Raw genomic sequence first — 23,961 nt, 5'->3', positions numbered from 1 at the left:
TGACTTAGAAAGCTCAAAAGAAAATGATGTTTTTACATTTCTATTATCTCAAGTTAAATTTTAATTTGGAAAAATGAAAACGTCCCACCAGCGAGAACTTCGTGGACAGCTACCTCACTTGATCCTTTGGTACCTCAATTAAACGCTGAGGGGAAAGGAAGAAATTGATTTAGTGAGGTGCCAAGCCACATGCAAGGCGATTACCTAATTCACTCATTTCATCCTCACAACAACCCTGCGAGGTGGGTTTTATGATTCCCACTTTACAGATGAGGCTCAGAGAGGTTCTGTAAGTTGTCCAAGATCATGCAGCTAGTGAAGGATGGAATATGTGCTTTTGCACATCAATTGCAGTCACCCAAAGGAAGGCCCGTGAGGGTGAAGTGTAAGTCATTCGGGGCTCTGTGGTGTAGCCAGAGTGCTGGTTCTTCTTTATCCCTCCAGCCACACCTATGAGCCTTCCAGTGGGTGGGGAGATAGGTATGTGTACCAGTGACCTTCCTGTGAATATTAATGTGGGCAGACAGCAACTCCATCCACAGAGAAAAGAATTGTCCATAGATCCTCAAAGTTCAGGAGTCTTGGTTGGAGCCAAAGGGGCTTGTCCCTTGGATCTAACTTGAGAGTAGCCCTGAAGAGGAGTTTTAGACACTGTGAAAAGACAAAGAGGAAGGATTTCAGCACTATGTCCTGATCACTTGTCTGAATTCATATGGAGACATCAGTAATTTTACACAGGTATGGTTCCGCCCCCCATCAATTCCCAATCTTTTACTAGTACCTGATGGTTTGGGTGGTGTATTGTGTAACATATGGACTGCTATTGTAAAGGTCAGCAGTTCGATTCCACCAGCCACTCTGTGGGAGAAAGATGTGATGTTTCCTTCTATAGATTTCAATGTCAATGTTCATATCAGTTGCCATTCAGTCAAAACCAACTCATTGTTGTTGAAAACCACCCAGTAGGTTTTCAGAGGCAGTAAATCACACAAGAGGAGACTGCCCATCTCTCTCCCAGAGAGCAGCGGGTAGATTAGATCAACCTGCCTTTGAATTGGGAGTACAACTCCCTACCCACAAGGCCACCTGTAAGGATTTAGCTGCCTGTAAGGATCTACAGCTTCAATGGGTCACAGTGAGTGAGAATCAATTTGATGGTAGTAAGAGTTCATGATATGGTGGGGCAGCTGTGTCTGTGAAGCATTTTACTCTGAAATATTGGTGCAAGTCAACTTTGAAGCTATCTAGTCCAATCCTCTCATCTTTTTTTAAAATTTATTATTAATTTCAATGAAAATTTACAGAGACTTTGGATTTCCATTCATTCATTGTTGCACTTTTCTCCCCTCCCAACCCTCCCCCCTAGTACACTACCCTCTTTGAAAAGTAAAAGAAAAATTCTTTCATTGTTTTACAATCCCTTTCCCAGGTCCACTCCAACATGCAGTCTTTGTTCTGGACTCCTGTGATGACAAAAATACCTAATCACATATCCCTTTTAAACATCCATCATCTAATTCAATACAGTATACATTATTGAACCCATCTTTCTCAGTCTTCCCCCAAGCCCGAGGTCAACCTGTTTTACAACAGTGGTACCATGCAGTATTTGTCCTTTTGTGACCAAGATACTTCACTCAGAGTAATGTCCTCCAGGGTCACCCACTTTGAATAATATTGCCTAAGTTCCTTGTTTTTCAATGCAGTGTAGTATTCCATTGTGTGAATATACCAGAGCTTCTCTATCCATTCGTTTCTTGATGGGCACTTAGGTTGTTTCTAACTCCTTGCTATTGTGAATAAAGCCACGACAAACATGAGTGTGCATATATCTGCTTGGATGTCAGTTATGGTCTCTTTGGGATATATTCCCAGTAGTGGAATTGCTGGGTCAAATGGTATCTCTATTTGTAACTTTTTGACAAAGTGCCATACCGCCTTCCACAGTGGTTGCACCATTTTACACTCCCACCAACAGTGAATAAGGGTTCCAGTTTCTCCACAACCTCGCCAGCATTTGTTGCTTGCTGTTCTGTTAAATTTTGCTATTCTGACTGGGGTGAGATGATATCTCATAGTTGTTTTGATTTGCATCTCTTTTAGAGGTAGAGATTTTGAACATTTCTTCATGTGCTTGTTAGCTATCTGAATGTCTTCTTCGGTGAAGTGTCTGTTCATAACCTGTGCCCATTTTTCTGTTGGGTTATTTACCTTTGTTTTGTTGTGGTGCAATCTTCTCATCTTATAGGTGAGAGACTGAGAGGCGCTTCTAGTGTGTAATGCGTCAAGCTGCTAACCACAAGGTCAGCAGTTCAAATCCACACAGTTTGCTACTTGGGAGAAAGGTAAGCAGTATCATCCCATAAAGATTTCCAGCTTTAGAAAACTGATGGAAGATCACTATGTGTCGGAATCTACTCAGCAGCAGTGGGTATGAGGAATGTATAAGGCGCTCTGATGGTGTAGTGTGTAATTTGTCAGGGTGCTAGCCACAAGGACAGTGGTTTGTCTCCTCTAAAGATTTACAGCCATGATATAAGCCAGAAGAGATTTGATGGCATTGAGTTTGATTTTGGCATGAAGAATTTACAGAACACTCCCTCCTCTCTAATCCTCCTGGATATAAGTTAAACAACTATTAAAAAGTTGGAAATTGTATAATATACTTTTCTTACTTTTTTTTTAAATAAAGGTAGTGATGGAGGCCTGCAAAGCAAAAATAGATGACTTGGCAGGAAGAGGAAGTGCCCCAGGTTGCTGTGATCCAGGGGGCTAGGAGGCCAGTGGTGCCTCTGATTCACCTGATGGGCACACCAAACATCTGGCAACTAGAGGTGGTACTGCTGTTAGAGACCTCAGGGCAGGTCCTTCCAGGACACTTTCGAGAGCACATTTTCTGCTCCAAAAGAGTCTTTCCATTGTCCTGTAAGAAATGTGATGTTTACTAGCACTGACAGCTATCAAAACTTCTCAGAGCAAGAGCTGGAAAACAGTGTGACTGAGATCTGTCTCCTGAACAAATAAAGGAAAACATTTCTCTGCTATTCAGGGGCTAACAATCTAGTGCACACTTCTTCTGGACTTTTCCTTTGTGCTGCTGCTTCTCTTCTTAAGGGACTTTGCCAGGAGCCACTGCACTGGAGTGTCAGATTGAAGGAGATAAAAAGGGGAGAATTGTGTATCTCTGACTAAAATAAAGGGAAGCACTCACAGGATGAGAGAGAGAGAGAGATTGCTAAACCATTATGCATACATGAGAATTTTAAAATATCTTCATAAATTTGAACTGAAGCCCTGATAGTATTATGCATTACTTACTAGGCTGAAGGGTGAAAAGTCAGTGGTTCACATCCACTGAAAGATGAAAGAAAGATGAGGCAGTCCACTCTTAAAAATATTTATAACCTTGGAAACCCAATGAAAGGGTAGTCTCAATGAATTGGAACTGATTCCATGGCTGTAGGTTTGGTTTGACTTTAGGTATAAGTTTAGATAAGTGTTTTATGATTTAGAAAGTTATTTTCAATACGTCATCTCAATTATTCCTCACAACAACCTGGTAAGGTAGCTAGAGTCATATTAGTCGTATTCTGGAGACAAAGATCCCACTGCTAATTAAGTAGTTAAGTTCAGGTCTCAAATCATAGTATAACAGTGTTGTTGTTATTGTTATGAACCGTTGAGTTGGAACTGACCCATAGCTGACTCTCTGGCAGATTCTCAGAGGCAGTCACACAGAAGGAGATTGCCCATCTTTCTCCCACGGATTAGCTGGTAGGATTTGAATCATGTGCCTTCATGTTGGTAGTGCAGCTCTTTACCACTAGGCCACCAGAGCTCTTTGTAACAATCAGTATTAGGAGGCACTTTTTTTTTTTTTTTTAGTTTCTAGGAGGCACTTTCGTAACAATAATCTTCTTGCAATCTTCTCCTAGAGTCTTACACTTATAAAATCTAGAGATTTAGTTCTTGCTTGAATTCTACCAGCGATGAGTAACTCACTACCACCTGAGGCAATCCATTAGTAATACTAAGATGAAATTCTTTGCCTTTTAATTGTCAGCCTTTGATTCAATTCCTAGCTTCTGTCACTAAACATCAAGTTAAATAACATTTTAATTCCCTTTCGTTTTAAATCTTGAAGATCTTCTGCTGTCCTTTCTCTTGCAGGTTACACTTTTTTCTTCACTTCTTTTAACTGTTTCACATGTGGTTACCTCATACAGTATCTGAAATACACGGTACAAATGTGTGTTGGATTAGTCCCCTGGCCCTTGGCATGATCTCCTGGTCCTGCCCACACATGTCCTCTGTGTCTCATGGTCTCTAAGGACCATCTCAGAGAGGCCTTCCTATGAGAAAAGTCCTTCAACCACTTAACAGTGTATACTGAGCATCTCCTACAAAGATTTCAATGGAAAGTGCTCACAAAATTCAAAGAAAAAATTCTAGTGTAGCAAATCTTAACATGAAGTCTAGCTCTATTAGCCCGGATTGCTCTATTATCTAGCAGTGCTGCTTTTCTGATTAAGAGAAGTAGTACCCCTTTGCAGCTCACCACGAGACTAAAAACTGTACTCTGTTCAAAAACCAGCTTCAATGGAAGCTCTATTTTTAGTTGGTCTTAAATTGGATTAGTCTGAGAGACAAGCACTGGTGTCAGCCGTGAAGCTGTGTCATTCTTAACAATAGACAATTCAGCCCACTTCATGCCTCTTATGTAAGAGCTGCTGTTGGAATGAGTAAAAATGGATTTAGAATTTTAGTAACTGAAGAACCAGGGACTAGATGGCACACAACTTTACCTTATAAAGGACATTATAACAAACTGTTACCAAGCACCAGGGAATATACTATCTTATTACACTACAACAACAGAAGGATATTGATGGCAGGCAGAATAAGTCAAATTAAACATCCAAAACAACAATGTCAGGGGCCAGGGAACTAATGTTTATATGAACTGTCTGAAATTAATCAAATTTTGATCATGCTTTCTTTTTGTTTGGAAAACTCTGATAGTTTTCTCTGATACTAAAGTAAAAACTATTTATTTTTTCCTCTATTACTTAACCAAACAAATATAAAAACCTTACTTAGTGATAAGGAGTTGTGCTTCTTACCCAGAGACATATGGTTTGAATGCACCAGCTGCTCTGTGGGAGGAAGATGGGCAATCACTTCCTGTGTGGTTTTCTGCCTCATTCAACCTACTGGAGCTCAGCTATGCATCAGTTCTGACCTGACAGCGCCTAATAATATTATTACTATTTACATTTATTATTATTTTATAACCATAAATTAAACTTATTTATTATTTATACTCCTTTTACTAATGTATAATATTTTTAAATACTTTTAATAATTTATTATTGCAAACTCTAGTAACTGATGAAATTATATTAATAGTATCTTAAGCTTGAGTTTTAGGAAAGGGTTGCATTTGGGAAATTGTATTTAATATGATAATATTCAGAGTGAGGCTTTTGGGGAGTGATTTGTATGACCTTTCATGAAAAATGGTTTTATTATAATTACAACGTTGTGTTTGATGCTGTCAAGTGGATTCCAACTCACAGATATCCTATATCCAACAGATCAAAACCTTGCCCAAACCTGTCATCCTTATAATTTCCAATCTGCCCAAGCCCACTGTTGAAGTCATTGTGTCAATACAACTCGTTCAAGGTCTTCCTCTCCCTCTCTAACTCTCCACCTTTCCAAGTATAATGTTCCTTTCTCAGAACCAATCCCTGCTGACAGCATGACCAAAATTTGTGAGATGAAGCTTGATCATTCATGACTTTAAATAACACCCTGGTTGAACTTACTCTGAGACAGCACTCTTCACCAATTCTATGGTTCAAAGGTATTGATTCTTTTTAGGTATTCCTTATTTATAGTTTAACTTTCACAAGCATATGAAGCAAATGAAAACACCATAGCTTGGGTCAAGGGCGCTCCTTAGTCTTTTAACTGACAGCCTTGTTCTTTAACACTTTCAAGATGTCGCTGAGAGCAGACTTGCTTTGTGCAATACATCTCGATTTCTTGACCGCTGCTCCCATTGATGTTTATTGTGGATCCAAGTATGATAAAATCCTTGACAACTTCAGTCTTTTCTCCATCTATCATGATGTTCCTATTTGTTCAATTGTAAGGATTTTTTGTTTTCTTGATAATGAGGTGTAATTTTTACCGAAAACTGTAGTCTTTTTAGATGACATGTAGAGAACAGAGGAAATTTCTAGTCAAGCAGGACCCACTATCAGCCAGGGGGAAGGACATATCCAAGCAATCAGAAATAACACAGTGACATATAGCAGAGAATTCTTCCTGAAAAGCATTAGGGCTGCATGGTCAGAGGTCCTGGGGCTTCTATCCATCATATTGTTAACTGATTGCTTCTCTTATCCTCCTCTGAAAAACTCATACTTTGCCTCATGGCACAACTTCAAGAGGGTCCTTAGAAGCCAGCTGATTCAACATACCAACATGCTCACATGAAGGCACTGAGGTTCAGAAATTGTGTAGGTTACAAAATATTATGTGTTTGCTCAGTAGCAGATGCACATAAAATAAAGAGGTGAGGACTTGGGTTCCCCGTCCTGGGCTCATTCTTATTTGATTACTGTATTGCCTGCCTCCTAGCATTTGGAAACACTCACGCATGAAATATGTTGTTCCTTCATGTTGGAGTTTTCACACATTTATTTGAGTGGGTCTCTTTAAAGACAAGAGGTGGTTTTGTAATTAAAAATCATATCAGAGTTTAGGAAGATGAACAGAATAAGTTAGGAAAGTGGGAGGAAATGAAGGTAAAAGGAGATATATAGACTTTTGGAAGCAGAAGTGGCAACTACTTCCTAAACAACTCTATGAACTTTGATAAATGACAATAGTTATAGAAAGACCTTTTGTTCATAGGGTTGCTATGAGTCGTGTTTGATTTGATGACAATCAACAACAACAAAACACACACACACACACACACACACACACACACACACACACACACACACGTTGTTGTTAGGTGCTATTAAGCCAACTATGACTCATAGCTACTCTGTGAACAGCAGAGCTTAGCTTTGCCCACTCTCAATAAAATGGGAGAGAAATAAAGGCTAAATGGGGAGTGGGAAATTAACTGAAAAGAAAATGAACACTTAACAGCAGTAGACTGAAATAACCATTAACTGGGAAGAAGAAACAAATAGAACCAGGTAAGGAAATTTTTTTAAAAAAACAACAAACACCACCATTATTGTAGAAGTAGAAGTAGAAAGATAACTAGTAAAATGTTTATCAAGATCCCACAGGGGGAGGGAGCTCTTGTGGCCTAGTGGCAAGAAGCTGCATTGCAATCCCAAAGGTGCCTGGTTTGAATCCATCAGATGCTCTGCTGAAGGAGGGGCAATCTCCTCCAGTACCAGTCAGATCCGATTTGACAGTACACACACACAAAATAATAAAATAAAAAAGAAATTTAAAAAAATAAGAACCCATGTGGGGAAGGTGGGAGCAGAGGAGAGAGGGTGGGCAGGGGAGAATTCATAGGGGTGCACAACTTGGTCGGTGGAGGGATGTGGGTAAATGAAATGGGAAAGATCTGGCAGGGATCTGGAAAAACAGGGTAATGGTGGACATAGTTAAAGGGTGATTATAAAACATAGTGTATGGGAATGATTATATAAAGCACAGTGTGAATGAGGGATGGGGATGGTGTGAAATACAATGTATACAAACTTTGTAAGCAAACCAATATAAAATAAAAAAATTTGTAAAACCCCACATCGGAAAGCACAGAGCAGGTCCGAGTTAGTAAGACATTTTATAGGCCCATGACATATTGTGTCAAAGCTTCCTATCCTTCTGAAAGTTGGACAACGAAAAAGGAAGGCAAATGGAGAGGGGATTGAATACACCATGGGCTGCCAAAAGCATCAACAGATCTGTCTTGAAGCAGGTGTGACCAGAGTGCTCCTTAAAGGCAAGGATGATGAATCTTTGTCTTGATTACATTGACCTTACACTTTCCCAGAATCAGTCCTTGGAGAAAGATACCACGTTCAGAAGGGTAAAGGGTCAGCGAAACAGAGGAAGACCCTCAACGAGGCGGACTGACACAGTGACTATCACAATGGACAAGCCAGAGATCAAGGAGATGGTGCCGGGTAAAGGGAAGTTCTGATCTCTTGTTCAGAGGGTCCGTATGAACCACAGTCCTCTTGAAGACACCCAACAACAACAAAGACACGCATGCTGAGGGCAGGAAGGGAGCCAAAGGACATAATGAGTCTGCATCTATGGGAGTGAACACAGGAAGCTGAACATCAACATGGTAGGAAATGGGTGAGGACCACCATCCATGATGTTGATGGAGGAAATACTAGATCAAGAAATGCTAGAGCAAGGACACATCACTCCAGAACCGGTTTAACATGGGATGTTAGTATCTTGGAAGGTTATAAACACTGTATCTGTAATATAACCAAGTAGTTAACTTCATATAATTGCCCTCTCTAAGCCTCCTTCATCATTTCTTCTTTTTTTCCTCCCCACATTTTGTTGTTGTTGTTAGGTGCCACTGAGTTGACTACAGCTCATAGTGATAGTGACACTGTGACCAACAGATCTGAACCATGCCCTGCGCTGTGCCATCCTCACCATCTCTGATATGCTTAAGACATCATATAAAATATATTTTATATTACTTATCATTTTAACCCTGGAGGACATTATGCTGAGTGAAATATCTCAGTCACAAAAAGACAAATATTGCGTAATGCCACTGTTATAAAACAGGACTGACATGGGGGCTGAGGGAAAACTAAGAAAAGAGGGGATAAATAATCTACATGGCGTTGAAACAGACGAGGGAGGGAACTGTATAAAAGGAATATATTATTAAGTATTATTGGCAGAAAGAGTCCAGAGTAAGAGCTGCATAGTAAAGTCGTCTGGGGCAGGAGGGACTGTATAGCAATGAAAGAACTTTTTTCCCCCAAGAAAAAGTGATCTGGGGGGAGGGGGGAAGGGAGGAAAATGTGCAACAATGAACAATTGGAAACCCAAGTTCTTCATAAACTTTCATTAAAATCTTAATTTGATAAAAAAAGAACATTCCTTCATCATTTCTACAACTTGCTTTTCAAATGGAACAAACATCCCCCAGCATACCCTGGAAGCCTTCCTTGTTGAGATAGTTTCTTAAATATTTGTTGGGATGCCATCCTCCCCATCCCCCACATGGTGTCTCTCTGAAGGGTTTCCTCTCTTGGAAATGCCTCCCCAATTACTAACAGTGGGATTTTCCTGAGGAAAATCCAGGTCCCCACCACAGTTGGATGGCACCCAGAGGAAAATGTCACAGTGCCTTGAGAGCAGCCAGCGGAACATGAAGGCAATTTCCAAATACAGCCTTGCTTGTTTATGCTTCTGAACTATGAGAGAAATTCTTTCCACACCATTAGGCCCTCTCAGATTCACATCTACTCCACCTCACTCAGGTTGAAAAGCAAAGCTGTAGTCTACCTGATAATAGTAACATTTACACTTAGTCAGAGGCACCCAGTTCACTGATTGAATGACCGGTGTTCTTCCACTGGGAAAGAAGAAAGGAAGCTGGGATGTTTTCCTCCCCACTGTTGGTGTTGGTTTATAATCTTAAACTTTTTTGAATTGTGCAATTTTAACAAAGGCATTTGCCTAGTCCAGGCTAAATACAGAAAGCTTTGGAGGGCTGAAAGAAGATAACGCAGTAGGTATTCAAGCCATGCTAGCTTTTTCTCACCCTCCACCCTTACAATGCATAGGAAGCTCTGGCGGCCTAGTGTGTAAAGAGTTGCACTAAAGAAGGCAGTTCGAATCCACCAGCTACCTCGTGGAGGAAATATGGACAATCTCCTCCTATGCAATTCACAGCCTCTGAAAACCGAGCATCAGTTACAGGTTGGTTCCAACTAGACAACAATGAGGAGAGGGGGGTTTTGGTTGTTGTCTTTTTAAAAAATTTTATTTTACCATGCATGCCACATATAAAGTTGTCATTAGCCATAGCTGTAGCCTTGGCTTTTAACACCACTTTGTAACAAAACCAGCAATCTATCTGCCTACTTAAAATACCAACCAGACCATTTTCCAAAATGCAATGACTGTTAATACAAATAACGAGCAGGTTAAACATCCCTTCACGCTGCACGTGCACCCAGAGTGAGCGGTTATCCACAAAGTTGGGTTAACGGCATTTTCCAGAGGACAGGCTCCATGAAATGGTGTTTTGCCCTGCCTTTCAAGCTGGGTTAATGCCAAGCGCTGGCAGGGAGGTGTGGCACCTGCCTTCTTAGTACTTACACGGGATCCTGAGCTCGGTGCTGTGCCCATGTTAGCACTCCCTTCACCTCATGTACTCCCCATCACTCCTATAATCCATAAAGGATTCTGATCCCGACACCTCCTCAAAATCCTCCAGCACCAGACTGGTGGAGTCCTCACCCAGGACGCCGCTGTCGGGCCTGGACATTCTGGCCCTGGAAGGAGGTGCAGGAGGGTTGGTGGCAGAAGGAGGGGAAGAGAAAGGGGGTGTTGTCCGGATAGCTGTGGGCAGGGCCTGAGGAGGGGGCGTCTCCGGCTCCTCGTGGTGGACTTCATCATTCTTCTCAGCCTCAGGCTCGGCATCTGGGGCAGCTGGACCCAGCACAAGGTAGAGGCTGGGCAGGCGGATATCAAAGCGCAGCCCAAACTTGGCAAAGAGTTTGTCATTCAGAGTATAGAGCTTCTCGGAGATATCGTAGCCCAGCAAGGCCGAGAAGAGGCGGGAGATGTAGCGATCTTTGGCCAGAAGATGGTACAGGCTTTTCCGGGGCCAGGAAATGTAGCTGCAGGTGGTCTCGGCAGTCAGAGTGACCTGAGAAGGGGCAAGAGCAGAGAAGGAAAGTTGAAACTAGAAAACGTGTCCACGTTGAGAACAGAGAAGCATGCAGCTGCTTGGTAAATAGCTGCACTTTTGTGGGATGATCCTTCCATGGCCTTATGGGAGGAAGTCCGATAAATGACCGACACCTGTACACGTTAATAAGGAGGCTGTCCCAGATCTCAGTGTCCACAATCGACCTCCACTTCCCTTATCCTCTCTGGTCCCAAGGCTGACATTACTAACGAACGCAGTAAGGTCTGAACATGTCATGACTTTGAGAAAGATGACTGTGTCCTATTGCTCTGAAGAGCGACTACCACGCTAATCACTTTTGCTTTCAGAATTAAGAAGGACAATATATTGGGGTAGAGATGAAAAGAAGTGAAAAGGAGTCAGCTAGCTTCTGAGTAGGTATGAAAAGCTGCAGCAGGTGAAACAGAGCACTGGCCTGCGATTAAGGCTCTTGAGGTTACTTCTGACTTGGCTACTCAAGTTAACCCAGAAGGTCTGATGCTTAAGGTCAAGAAAAGGGCACAGAAGAGGAGGAACATTTCAAAGAGTTGAAAAGTGTCCCACTCTCCATTTATTCACTCATCGAGAATTACTGAGCACTCGCTACATGCCGATAGTGCAAAGCTTAATTACACTTCCAGGGTAAATAAGCAACAATGCATACCCAGAACACAATAGGTGCTTAATAAAACTAAAGCTTAAGATGGAAATAAACTTAACACAGTTACAGATACGCCTTGGAGATGCTGCAGGCTTGGTTACAGACCACTGCAATTAAGTGAATATCCCTTTAAAACAAGTCACGTGATTATTTTTTTCTTTCTAGTGCACATATGAATTATGTTTACACTACACTGTAGTCTATTAAGTATGCAATAACATTATGGAAAAGTTTGAAATACTATGAGAATTACCAAAATACAACACATTGCCTTGTTGGGAAAAATGGTACTCAATGCACAGGTACCACGAATCATCAATTTGTTTTGTTTTGGTTTAGATTTTCAAAGCAGTATTTTTTGAAGCACAACACGGCAGTGCAGTGCATTAAAACAAGGTATGACTGTAAAAAAATTTTGGTGTAGAATCACACAAAGAAATATATACACTCTGATGGCCAGAGCCCTTTAAAAGGTGAGAAAGGCCAGGAGGATTCATGATGGAAATTTGTGAATGGAGACACCTGAATTGATCAAGATAACCATCATCATCATCATCAACAACAACATTATAGACATTTATTTACAGGTAAATGTCCCAGGCATTGTATTAAGTTCTTTAAATATATTTTCTAGCTAAAAGTATGGCTGACTTTACAAAACTCTTTGAGACTGTGAGCCTTTTAACCCCTGCACTATCAGCTCTCCTGTCATTCTCCCTGCTCTCCTCCTCACTCGGTAGCAGCCCTCTTCCACTTACCCATTTCCTTTCCATTTCCCTACCCTCTCCAATAAAGCACTGTGGCCAGGGCCCTAAGTCACAACACCAAGGCCAGGGGCTGGTTTCAAATAACAGCTTGACCACTTTACCAGCTGTGTGACACCAAATTACTGTAAGCATGTTCCCTCCGAGAAAGAATTCTGAAAGTAATACTTACCATCTGTCCAACTCACAGTTCAGCAAGAATTTGCCACAACCTAATACAGGAGGCATTTTATTTGTACTTACTGACAGTCCCCAAGCAAGAAAACAGAATACTGACCACAAGGTATTGCAATATAGGTAAGGGTGAGTCTGGACAGAAGCAATGTCCTTAAGTCCAAGCACAAAGATCAATCCAATACGAACATGCTTTAACTTCTTGCATCTTAAAATAGAACAAAACCAAACAAACCAAAATGCTTTTTCTTCACCCCAGTCTCTTGGAGAGTTGTCTTTCCTTTCATTTGCTTTCCTTTTTAGCAAAATTCCAAGAGACCATTGTCTATACTTGCTATCTCTAATTCCTTTCTTCTCTTCTCTCTTAAGCCAAAAAGGTTTTGTCCCTGGCCCTCACAAATACTGTTTGTTGAGGTCTTCAGTGACCACTCTTCTGCTGAATCCAATAATTAGTCACAGCATTCAAACTCACTCATTACTGCCTCTACTTCTCTCTTAGTTTTGAGGGCACTCTGGTAGTATAGAAGGTAAAGAGTTGTGCGTCCAATCCCAAAGGCAGATAGTTCAAATCTAGCAGTTGCTCCACAGGAGTTGTTTCTTTCTTAAGTGCCATCAAGTCGAGTACAGCCATCCTTGTCATCTCTGACACACTAAAGCCCATTCCATGTCAATCTCATTGGGGGTCTTCCTTTCCTTTGCTGACCCTCCATCTTTCCAAGCATGATGTTCCTTTCTAGGAGTTGTCTTGCCTAGATCCACAGGAGGAAAACAGGCAATCTCTTCCCATGTGTTTTGCAGCCTCTGAAAAGATGTTGGATGGCAGGCTATGAGCTGGTTCTAACTCCGTGGCACATAACAACAAAGCAGCCACTACCAACTTTTATGGTAGAGTATCTTGGTGTTCATGTCTTGATCTAATTCCCCAAACCTGTTGACACTAAGTCAGTTCCAGCTCACAGCAACTCTAAAAGACAGAACAGAACTTGAGTAGTCTTTATGGACACAGGTTGCCATATCTCTCAGCTAAGCGCACAGCAGCTGAAAAGCAGCCAAATGCTTTACCATTGCACTCCGTCCAACCCAATGACTTTAAGTATCATTTGTACACCAGCCAACAATTCCTAGTTAATGTCTACAGACCACACCTCTCTTGTGAATTTTAGACTGTGTAGCATCTCCACTTAAATGTCCACAAATTATTTGATTCAGTAACGTGTTAAATCTTAACTTCCTATATTCTTCCCAAATCAACTCTACTTGTAGCCTTGTTTATGTCACTTGATAGCAGTTCCAAACTTCCATTTGTGCCTGTCAAAAGTCATAGATCGTCTTTCATCATCTCTTTCTCTCACATACCACATCCATTCCATTAGGAAATGCTTTTGGCTTTATAAACAAAACATACGCTTGAAACCTCCCTAACCTGGCTCTCCCATCACCTCTCTGACTTCCTCTCTGGTCATTATTCTATTTCTTCTTCACAGTTCCAGTCTCATAGACTTCCTTTCTTATCTTCAAACAGGTTAGCTTCTCTCACCCCATGGGCTTTGCTCTCATTCCCATCTGCCTGGTAAAATCTACCCTTAGAGTTCACATTGTCACCTTCTCAGGTGTCATCTGTGGCAACAAGAACTTCTATGACCACCCTATTTAAACTTGCAACTTTATCTCCTTTTCCTACCTAAAACACACACAACACACACATGTACATGTCAAAACCCTCCAAAAGTTACTATCCTTTAAAATGTCATATAATTTATTTAATGATGATATTTGTTTCCCCTACCAGGATGAAAACAGAATGAGGGCAGTGACCTTTGTTTTGTGCATGGATATATCCCAAGCTCACAATAAGTAATCGCTATTACTAAAGTGAATGAACAAATCAGGGGAAGACTAACAATTGTGCATACTATAAAACAATCTGATATCACTCTCTAACATCTTACACAATATCTTACTTTCTCAGAGATCTTGGAGAAACCTATTTCTTAGTTGGTTCTGACATATAATGTAAATGGCTGTAACAATGTCTCAAAAGTATCCAGTACTGCTACAACAGAAATGCTTCAAGTGGATCGTTTTAACAAATAAATTTATTCTCTCACCGTTTAGAAGCTACTCATCTAAATTCTGAGTGTCAGCTCTCAGGGAAGCCTTTCTCTCTCTGTCGGCTCTGGAAAAAAGTCTTTGTTTTCTTTCCACAGCTGTGGCTCTGGAGCTCCTTGGAGACCTCCAAGGCTTTTTGAGATCCAGGTCTCACGCTTTCTCTGAACGGGAACCTTGTGCCCAAAAGACACGCTCTGCTCTGGGCTCTTCTACCTTGGTGACAGGAGGTCCCTCCTTCTCTGCTGTTTTCTCTCTCTTTTTATCACTTGTAAGACACAAGGTGATACAGACAAGTGCGAGGAAACCACTTCTTAACATTGGTTCAGATCTATAACCTGAGCAAGAGTGTTGCGTCTCACTCTAGTTCTTTATCAATATCAAAACAAATATAGCTCAATACTCCCTAATATTTCTTAATCTCATCTCATTAACCACAGTTAAAGATTGAGATTTGCGTCCTTCCTCCGCAGCAGTCATAGACGTGCAGCAGCCATGGCTGTGTGCTACCCTATGGCTGTGGGCCTCAACAAGGGCCACAAAGTCACCAAGAACGTGAACAAGCAGAGGCACGGCCGCCGCCGCGGGCGCCTCGCCAAGCACACCAAGTTCACGCGGGACACGATCTGGGAGGTGTGTGGCTTTGCGCCCTACGAGCGACACGCCATAGAGCTGCTCAAGGTCTCCAAGGACAAGTGGGCCCTCACGTTCATCAAGAAAAGGGTGGGGACACACATCCGCGCCAAGAGGAAGCGAGAAGAGGCAGCTGCCAAGAAGGTCTGAGTGTGCCCCATTGTCCCCCAAAGCCCATCTAATGTAATAAAGTGTAACCACCACCAACAACAAAAAAAGATTGAGATTTGCAACACAGAAGACAATTATATAGATCACTAAGTGGTGGAAAATACTGGGAATCACAGTGTAGCCAAGTTGACACATATTTTGAGGGTCATAACTCAATCTATAACAATAAATATCTAGATTTTTCTTGAATATTCTTCTCAGATAATGAATAAAATAAAATAAAAATCAAACAGACTATGCAAAGGCTTTTGACTGTGTGGGTCACAACAGATTGGGGCTAACTTTGAGAAGAATGGGAATCCCTGAACAGTTGAATATGCTCATGCAAAATCTATCCTTGAACTAGGAAGCAGTTCTCAGAACAGAGCAAGGAAACACTGCATGGCTCAAAATCAGGAAAGGAGTGCATCAGGAGTGAATCCTGTTTCTATAACTTTTCAATCTTTATGCAGAACAGATCATTTGGGAAGCTGGACTTTATGAGGAGGAATGTGACATTAGGATTGGAGGAAGACTCATTAACAACTTATATTTGCAAATGACAGAACCTTGCTCAAAGGAACTGAGGAGGACTTCTGAAGTGTTTGCTGCAGAAGGTCAAGAACTGCAATCTTCAAAATGGATTGAAGCTCAACATCAAGAAGACAAAGATTCTCACCACTCAGCCAGTTGGCAACCACGATAGATGTAGTAGTGATTGAGGTTGTTAACAATTTCAGTTTGCTTGGTTCTACAATCAACACTCTTGGCAACAGCAATCCAGAAATAAGAATACTAATTTCTCTGGGGAAAGCTATTATCAGGGACCTCTCAAAGGGGCTGAAGAGCAACAATGTCAGTCTAGAGATTAAGGTAAGCCTGATACAGGTGATGGTCTTTGCAATTACTGGCTATACATCTGAGAGCCGGACAATGCCCAAAGATGGCAAAAGAATTGGTGTTGTTGAGTTGTGGTGCTAGAGAAGAGTATTGAATATACCAAGAGAACAAACAGGTTTATCCTGGAGAGGGTGAAATCAGGCTGTTTCTTGGAGTCAAAGATTTTGAAACTCAGTCTCATGTACATTGGGCACATGGCCAGGAGGGAGTAGTCCCCGTAAAAAGACATCATGCTTCAAAAGGTAGAGGGACAGCACAGGAGAGGAAGACCCTGGATGAGATAGACGGACACAGTAACTGAAGTAACGGGGTTAGGTGTGTCAGAGGCAGTGAGACTGGCTCAGGATAGAGCAGAGTTCAGGTCACTGTATCTATGAGGCGACTTGATGGCATATAACAACATCAACAACATGTAAATAGACCTTGAGTCCAATAAAACAAAATGCAAATGGAGGAAAGAATGATGATTTCTGTGTGCACCTCTCTAGTGTGTTCTTGAGTAGCGGTAGTGTTACAGTGCTGGCAAGCCAATAAATTCTTATTTAATTCAATGGCTAGCAGTGAAGGAATAGTGATTGAGTTGTCCTAAATACAGTGTGAATTATGATCTAAGCATTCATTGTAGATGTCTTCTCAATCAAAAAAGACTATGTCTAAATTTTCATTAAAATAATAGTAATAATTTTCTTTTTTAAAAAAAAAAAGACTATGTCATTGCAAAAAGCAAGGACAGGATAAAGTATAACATGAAGAGGACTTGGCATTTGCAAAGAGGAAATGAGACTTTACACAGCCAATAGCATACACATGGCTCTCACTGCTCCCCCTGGAGCACAAACTAAAAATAAAAATTGGGAGGCATATAACCATGCCTACATTCCAGGCAGAAAGGCCATCTGGGGCTACAGTCCTCCCTTTTGAGCATATCTTAGCAGAGGACACTCAGCTTACCCACCACCTGTTCTTTCATGTCAGCAGCAGAAATAGATCCCTGGTCCGGCTGGCTTAGGACCTGACTCAGCCTTCATGGCCCTGAGGAACTACCCAAAGGAGATTACTAGAGTATTAGGAAGCGGGTGTGTGGACGAGGAGGAACATGGAAGGAGGAGAAATAGGCTAGGAAGGGTCTGTGGCTGGCAGCCCTGCTGGAGTAGGATTGAGATTGTCTCTTAGACTCCGTCCTTGACAAAAGTCAGGAGGGGGACAGAAGCAGACCCAGCCAGGTGGCACTGTCTGGCATGTGTCTATTCTGGAGTTGGCTCATACCAGCTTGAGGGAGTCCCTGAAAGACATGTAAAAGACACACAGAACCCAGTACCTGTAAACTATTTGGGCAGGAAGTACCCAGTAGGGTGAGAGGATGTGTATAAATTCCACTCTCCTGGTGCTCCCAGCCTTTACTTGATCAATCAATAACAAGCAGTACAACCAAGCAACCCGGCTCACTTTCTAGGTGTAAGACCTTGGGCAAACTACTTGCTATTTTTGAGCCTCCATTTCCTCATCTGTTAAAAAAGGTAATAACACACAATGTTGTTATGAGAACCAATGTTTGTTTGTTGTTGTTATGTGCCGTCGAGTCGTTTGCGACTCATAGCGACCCTATGTACAACAGCCCTAAACCCTGCTCTATCCTGTGCCAATTGCACTGCCTCTGACACACCCATCCCGATTACCCCAGTCACTGCATCAATCCATCTCATAGAGGGCCTTCCCCTCCTTCGCTGTTCCTCCACCCTCCCAAGCATGATGTCCTTCTCCAAGGACCGGTCCCTCCTTACAACATGTCCAAAGTATGTCAGACGAAGCCCCAGAATCCTTGCCTCCAAGGAGCAGCCTGGTTTAACCCTCTCCAGGATGAATCTGTTTGTTTTCTTGGCAGTCCATGGTACATTCAATACTCTTCTCCACACCACAGCTCAAAGGCATCAATTCTCCTTCTGTCCTCCCTAGTCATTGTCCAACTCTTTGATGCATAACAAGTGATTGCAAAGACCATGGCCTGTATCAGGCACACCTTAGTCTCCAGAGAAACACTGTTGCTCTTGAGTACTTTAGAGAGGTCCCTAACAGCAGACTTTTCCATTGCAATACATTTTTTTATTTCCTGGCTGCTGGTGCCAAGAATGTTGACCGTGGAGCCAAGCAAACGGAAGCTGTGAACAATCTCAATATCTTCATCATCCATCCTGATGCTACCAATTGGTCCAGTGGTGAGAATCTTGAGTCAATATAATAATATATAGTGCTCGCCACATGCTGGCTGTTCAACAAGTGGGCACTCCAGAGAGGGCAGTCAAAGTCTGAAGGATTGACAAAGTAAAGGCCAGGCACCAAGACTGCACCTTGCAGTGTGCTGCCTGCGTACATATGAAATCACCCTGTTGTCGTGTGACACACAACTGTTCATCGTCACGCCAGCCCGGCAGACCTCTAATGAACATCTATTGTGTTCTAGATATTGTTGCTGAGAGACTGTTGGTGAAAAAAGTAGAAGGGAAATTAGGTAAGTAGGATTGAGAGCCATCTGTGCACCAGTCAGTGTAAGTAAGAGGAATAGAACAGGCACAGAGGGAACAATAAGCTGCGGAGGTGGACAGCAGTGAGGTCAATCTGGGCAGGCTTCCAGAGGAAGTGAAATGCCAGAATGTAGCGGAGAAGAGGAAATGCATTTCAGAGGGACCATAGAGGCCTTGACATGGAGTTTCCCAACAACATGGCACGTTTGGAGCAGTACTTACAATTCAACACAGTTTTCACAGAGTGAAAAAGTGAGAGGAAGGGAGGGGCTTGAGGTGTGAGTGACAAAAGATCTTATGTTATTGTGCTATAGTGAGTTCTTCAATGTGGTTTTTTCCCAGCCATTGATTTTGACTTTTACCACCTAGCTGAGTCAACAACAATAACTCTTTGCTATGGAGTCAGAACTAACTCATAGTTGATCCTCCATGCAATTTTGAGAGGCTATAAAGGGAGGATACTGCCCATCTTTCTACTTCAGAATGGCTAGTGAGTTTGCCTTTGGATTTTCAGCACAGCTCCTTACCAACTACAACTCTTCTGTGGCTGAATTGTTGTTGTTGTGTGCCATTGAGTCAGAACCAACCACAGCAGACCCTCCAGCAGATTTTTGGAAGCAGTAACTGCAGGAAAGGAGATTGCTTTTACTTCTTCCTTAGAGCAGCTGGTAGATTTGAACTGTATTCCTTCGAGAACTCAGCAGAGCTCATTACCACTGTTGTTGTTTGCTGTTGTTAAATGCCATCGTGTTGCTTGCAACTCATAGTGACCCTATGTATAACAGCTCTGCACCCTGCTCTATCCTGAGCCAACCTCATCATCCAAGCCACCCCACTCCCATTACCCCAGTCACTGAGTCAATCCATGTCATCCAGGGTAGGGCTATACAAATAAATGTTAGGTATCTGTGTCTCCACCAAGGGGATTGGATAACTTGTTAATAATGTTGTTGTTGTTGTTGTTAGGTGCCATTGAGTCATAGACGACTCATAGTATCAATGAAAGACCCGAGCACTATTCATAGAGTTTCTATAGGCAAGCCATTTTGGAAGTGGATGCCACTCCTGCTTCCAAGCTTGTTTTAATCGGGAAGTTCCACCAAACACTGCCCACAATGGGTAACCATTATCACATTTGGCACATCAGTGTCACAGTGTTTAGGATCACAGCAACCATGAGTTACCTCTGTATAGCAAGTGGACATACCAGTGCTATATACTTAGAAGAAGGTTAATAATGTAAATAAAGTAAATAACACATTTTAGATGTTGCTGTTGTTGTGTTCTATTGAGTTTGAATCAACTCATAGCTGATCTTCCAGCAGGTTTTCAGAGATGGTGAATCACACAGGAGGAGATTGCCTGTCTTTCTTCCATAGAGCAGCTGGGGTGTGCCTTTGGATTGGCAGCACAATTCCTTATGGTTTTGGATGGAAACATACAAATAAAGTATGTAGACCACTGACAAGGGGATTGGTCAGTTTTTCTGACTTAAAGGTTTAAACTTTTAAAGTTTAAACTGAATAAGTTCAAAGGCAGAAAATGGGACTCTCAATACTATCAAAGAAGATGAAGCTGATAGCTCAGCACATCTTGGGCATCAGAGACTCCTGGGCTAGATGAAATGAGACCTAGTGGTTCTGGCAGCAGGAGAGGTATTAGAGAACCAGAGACTAGCACGAGACAGGGCTCAATTGGATCTACTGCTCCATGGAGCCAGACCTGAGCACCTTGGCATGGGGTGGGGAGAGGACATAATTGGAAGAACTAAAAGAGATGTAGAACACTTTAGAACTGAGAGGCAGGCTCCAGAACCACAAGGCTGAAGATGAGAGGGAGGCCTGCCTGCAAGGCCACCTAAGAAGAATCTATCTTCTTCTGTGACTGAAGAATTGTACCCTGAGTTTTTTCAACCTGATTTGTAATGCTCCCTTATAAACTTCACAAATGTGAGTACTGTCTGTGAGGTCTGTGTGACCATTAGAATTCTTTTAGAATTGATGGAAGAAGGAATGAAAGGGTGGAGATGTGTCTGATCTCAACAGAGTTCATTTAGTGCTTTGTTAATGGAGATTGTTCCCCATTGTAGAGTTACTGAATGTCAGACATTGCTGCCCTGAACCAGCCACATTGTCTTTACAGTTACCCTCTAAAGTCACCAGGGTCATCTGGAAGAGGTTTAGGCCCAGCGCATAGAGTCAGCACTTCCGTACACTCTTCTACCTATGCCGGGAGCCCAGACATGCTCTCTATGTGAGAATGCTCCAATCCCTAATATCATACTGCTAATGAGTAGTTCTGTATGCTTGTGAGAGGAAAGATGCAGATAGCAGTATCTCTGGGTTACCATTGCTGGCCAGCGCCGCCACGGAACTTCCTTTTACCTGGAATATTCCTTCTTCAGAGGGCTGCAGAGACTCCCACTCGGGTGAATCCATGAACTGGTATGGAAAGATGTAGTGTAGAAACTGTCCATCTTGGCTCACCCGAACCCTGGAAAAGGGAGAGATGAGATTGTAAGGGGGAAAAAGAAATGTTGCACAAATCCATTGCATTGAGGTGTATTGCTGTTCAACATGGCTCTTCAAGCAGAGATGAACATGCACAAAACACAGTAAAACCCAGAGCAAGAATAGCTTGATTACTATATAGAAGCAATTCAGAAAGAGAGCTCATCAAGACTTTCTGAGCCTTCATTTTACTTCTAAATGTCAGGCTGCACAGCAGAAGTCCTAGGAGAAGTTTAAAAGCAAACCAAAAAACCCTACTTATGTTTTACTTTATCCCAGAACAACTGAGAAAGAATCTCTGTATGTAGAAGATTGATATTAATAGTCTTAAAAATAATCCCAACTCAACACCTTCATCAACTAGAAAAAAAAACAACAATCTAATTCTACAGTCTCTAGAAGAAAGGCAAGTGCTGAAATCAATGAGATAGAGAGTAGAAAAACAATTGGAACCATTAATAAGACCAGGAGCTGGTTTTTCGAAAGGGTCAATAAAATTGAGAAACCACTGGTAAATCTAACAAACAGGGGCAAGAGAGAAGATATAGATAACTCGATTAGGAAAGGATAGGGGTGATATCACAACAGAACCAGATGAAATGAAATCAATAATATCAGAATACTATGAAAAGCTATGCTTTGATAAATTTATAAAACCTAGAGGAAATGGACAAATTCCTTGATACTCATGTCCTACCCAGATTGACAAGGACAGATGTAGAATGTTTGAACAGACCCATAACAAAAGAAGAAATTTAACAGGTCATAAAAAGACTTCCCCACAACAGACTGGGAAAAAATATTTGCTAATGACATGTCAGATAAGGGACTTATAGCTAGAATTTAAAAAATACGTGAGCACAACAACAAGATAAAGGTAAATAATCCAATTGAAAAATGAGCGCAGGATATGAACAGACACTTCACCAAAGAAGGCATTCAGATGGCCAACAAGCACATGAAGAAATGTTCAAAATCCCTAGCTCTGAGAGAGATGCAAATCAAGATAACTATGAGATATCATCTCATCCCAGTAAGACTAGCAAAATTTTGCAGGACAGCAAGCAACAAATGCTGGCGAGGTTGTGGAAAGACTGGAACCCTTATTCACTGTTGGTGGGAGTGTAAAATGGTGAAAGGCAGTATGGCGCTTTCTCAAAAAGTTGCAAATAGAGATACCATTTGACCCAGCAATTCCACTACTGGGAATATACCCTAAAGAGACATAACCAACATCCAAGCAGATATATGTACACCCATGTTTATCGCAGCTTTGTTCATAATAGCAAGGAGTTGGAAACAACCTAAGTGCCCATCAACAATCGAATGCATAGAGAAACTGTGGAATATTCACACAATGGAATACTATGCTGCATTGAAATACAGCAATTCTACTTAGAGCATTTTAAAAAAAAAATAGAAAAAGAAAAAAGACTCCCAGAGTCATTCTATGAAGCAATCATAAGCCTAATACTAAAACCAGGCAAAGATAATACCAAGAAAGAAAACTACAGACGAATATCTCTCACAAATACACATGCAAAAATCCTTAACAAAATCCTAACCAGTAGAATCGAAAGCACATTAAAAAAATAATTCATCATGACAAAATGGGATTCTTAACAGGTATGCAAGGATGGTTCAACATAAAAAACAATCAATGTAATTCACCACATTAACAAAGCAAATAACAAGAACCACATGATCTTAGTAATTGACACAGAATAGGCATTTGGAAAATTCCAACACCCTTTCCTGATAAAAACACTCAGCAAAATTGGAATGGTAGGGAATTTCTTCAACATAGTGAATAGTACATATGCGAAACCAAAAGCCAATATCAGTGCAATGGAGAAAAACTAAAAGTATTTTCCTTGCAAACAGGGACCAGACAAGGATGTCCACTGTTGTGATTTTATCCAATATTGTATTGGAAGTAGTTCCTATGACAGTATGATAAGAAAAGGGAATAAAAGGCATCCAAATTGGCAAAGAAATGGTTAAAATGTCACTAAAAGCTGATGATATGATAGTCTACACAGAAAAAGCCAAGAACTCAACAAAAGACCTGTTAGAGCTAGTAGACCAATATAGTCGTTTATAGAGTGGCAGGATATAAGATCAGTATCCAAAAATCAGTGGGATTCCTCTACAGTAACAAAGAGAACTCAGAGAACGAAACCAAGAAAACCATATCATTTACAATAGCCAACTACAAATTGAGCGACTTGGGAGTAAACCTAACTAGAGACACAAATTACCTACACACACACACACACACACACACACACACACAAAACAAACAAACAAACAAAAAAACCAAAACACACAAAACCCTACAGAACGGTTCTGTGAGACATAATAAAAGACCTAAAGAAATAGAAAAAATGTTCCCTGTTCTTGGGTTGGAAGACTCAGTATTGTGAAAATGACAATCCTACCAAAAGAAATCTACATGTTCAACATAATCTCAATACAGATAACAAATTCATTATTCAAAGAAATTGAAAGGGAAATGGTCACCTACAACCAGGAGAAGATAACATAGATGAATGGGATCTTCTAAGACTCAAATCCCTATGCACATCCAAAAACTTCTCCAACAGGGTAAAAAGGG

At 41.4% G+C, this 23,961-nt stretch overlaps 1 protein-coding gene across 1 annotated transcript in view; it reads right to left on the bottom strand.

The window, feature by feature from the left end:
- Positions 1-565: 565 nt before the first annotated feature.
- POPDC2 (popeye domain containing 2) overlaps positions 566-23,961 on the bottom strand; it is a 37,174-nt gene continuing 13,778 nt past the window's right edge. The window contains exons 2-4 of the mRNA XM_006884258.1: positions 21,219-21,327; positions 10,495-10,906; positions 566-651 (exon numbers count right to left, since the gene is read on the bottom strand). Of these exons, the coding sequence (XP_006884320.1) occupies positions 566-651; positions 10,495-10,906; positions 21,219-21,327 (607 nt within the window). The remainder of the gene's footprint in view (positions 652-10,494; positions 10,907-21,218; positions 21,328-23,961) is intronic.

This window comes from Elephantulus edwardii, unplaced genomic scaffold (genome assembly GCF_000299155.1).
Source record: "Elephantulus edwardii isolate Elephantulus edwardi_28Jun2011 unplaced genomic scaffold, EleEdw1.0 scaffold00032, whole genome shotgun sequence".
Classification (NCBI taxonomy): Eukaryota; Metazoa; Chordata; class Mammalia; order Macroscelidea; family Macroscelididae; genus Elephantulus; species Elephantulus edwardii.
This window is presented reverse-complemented; position numbering and strand designations above follow the sequence as displayed.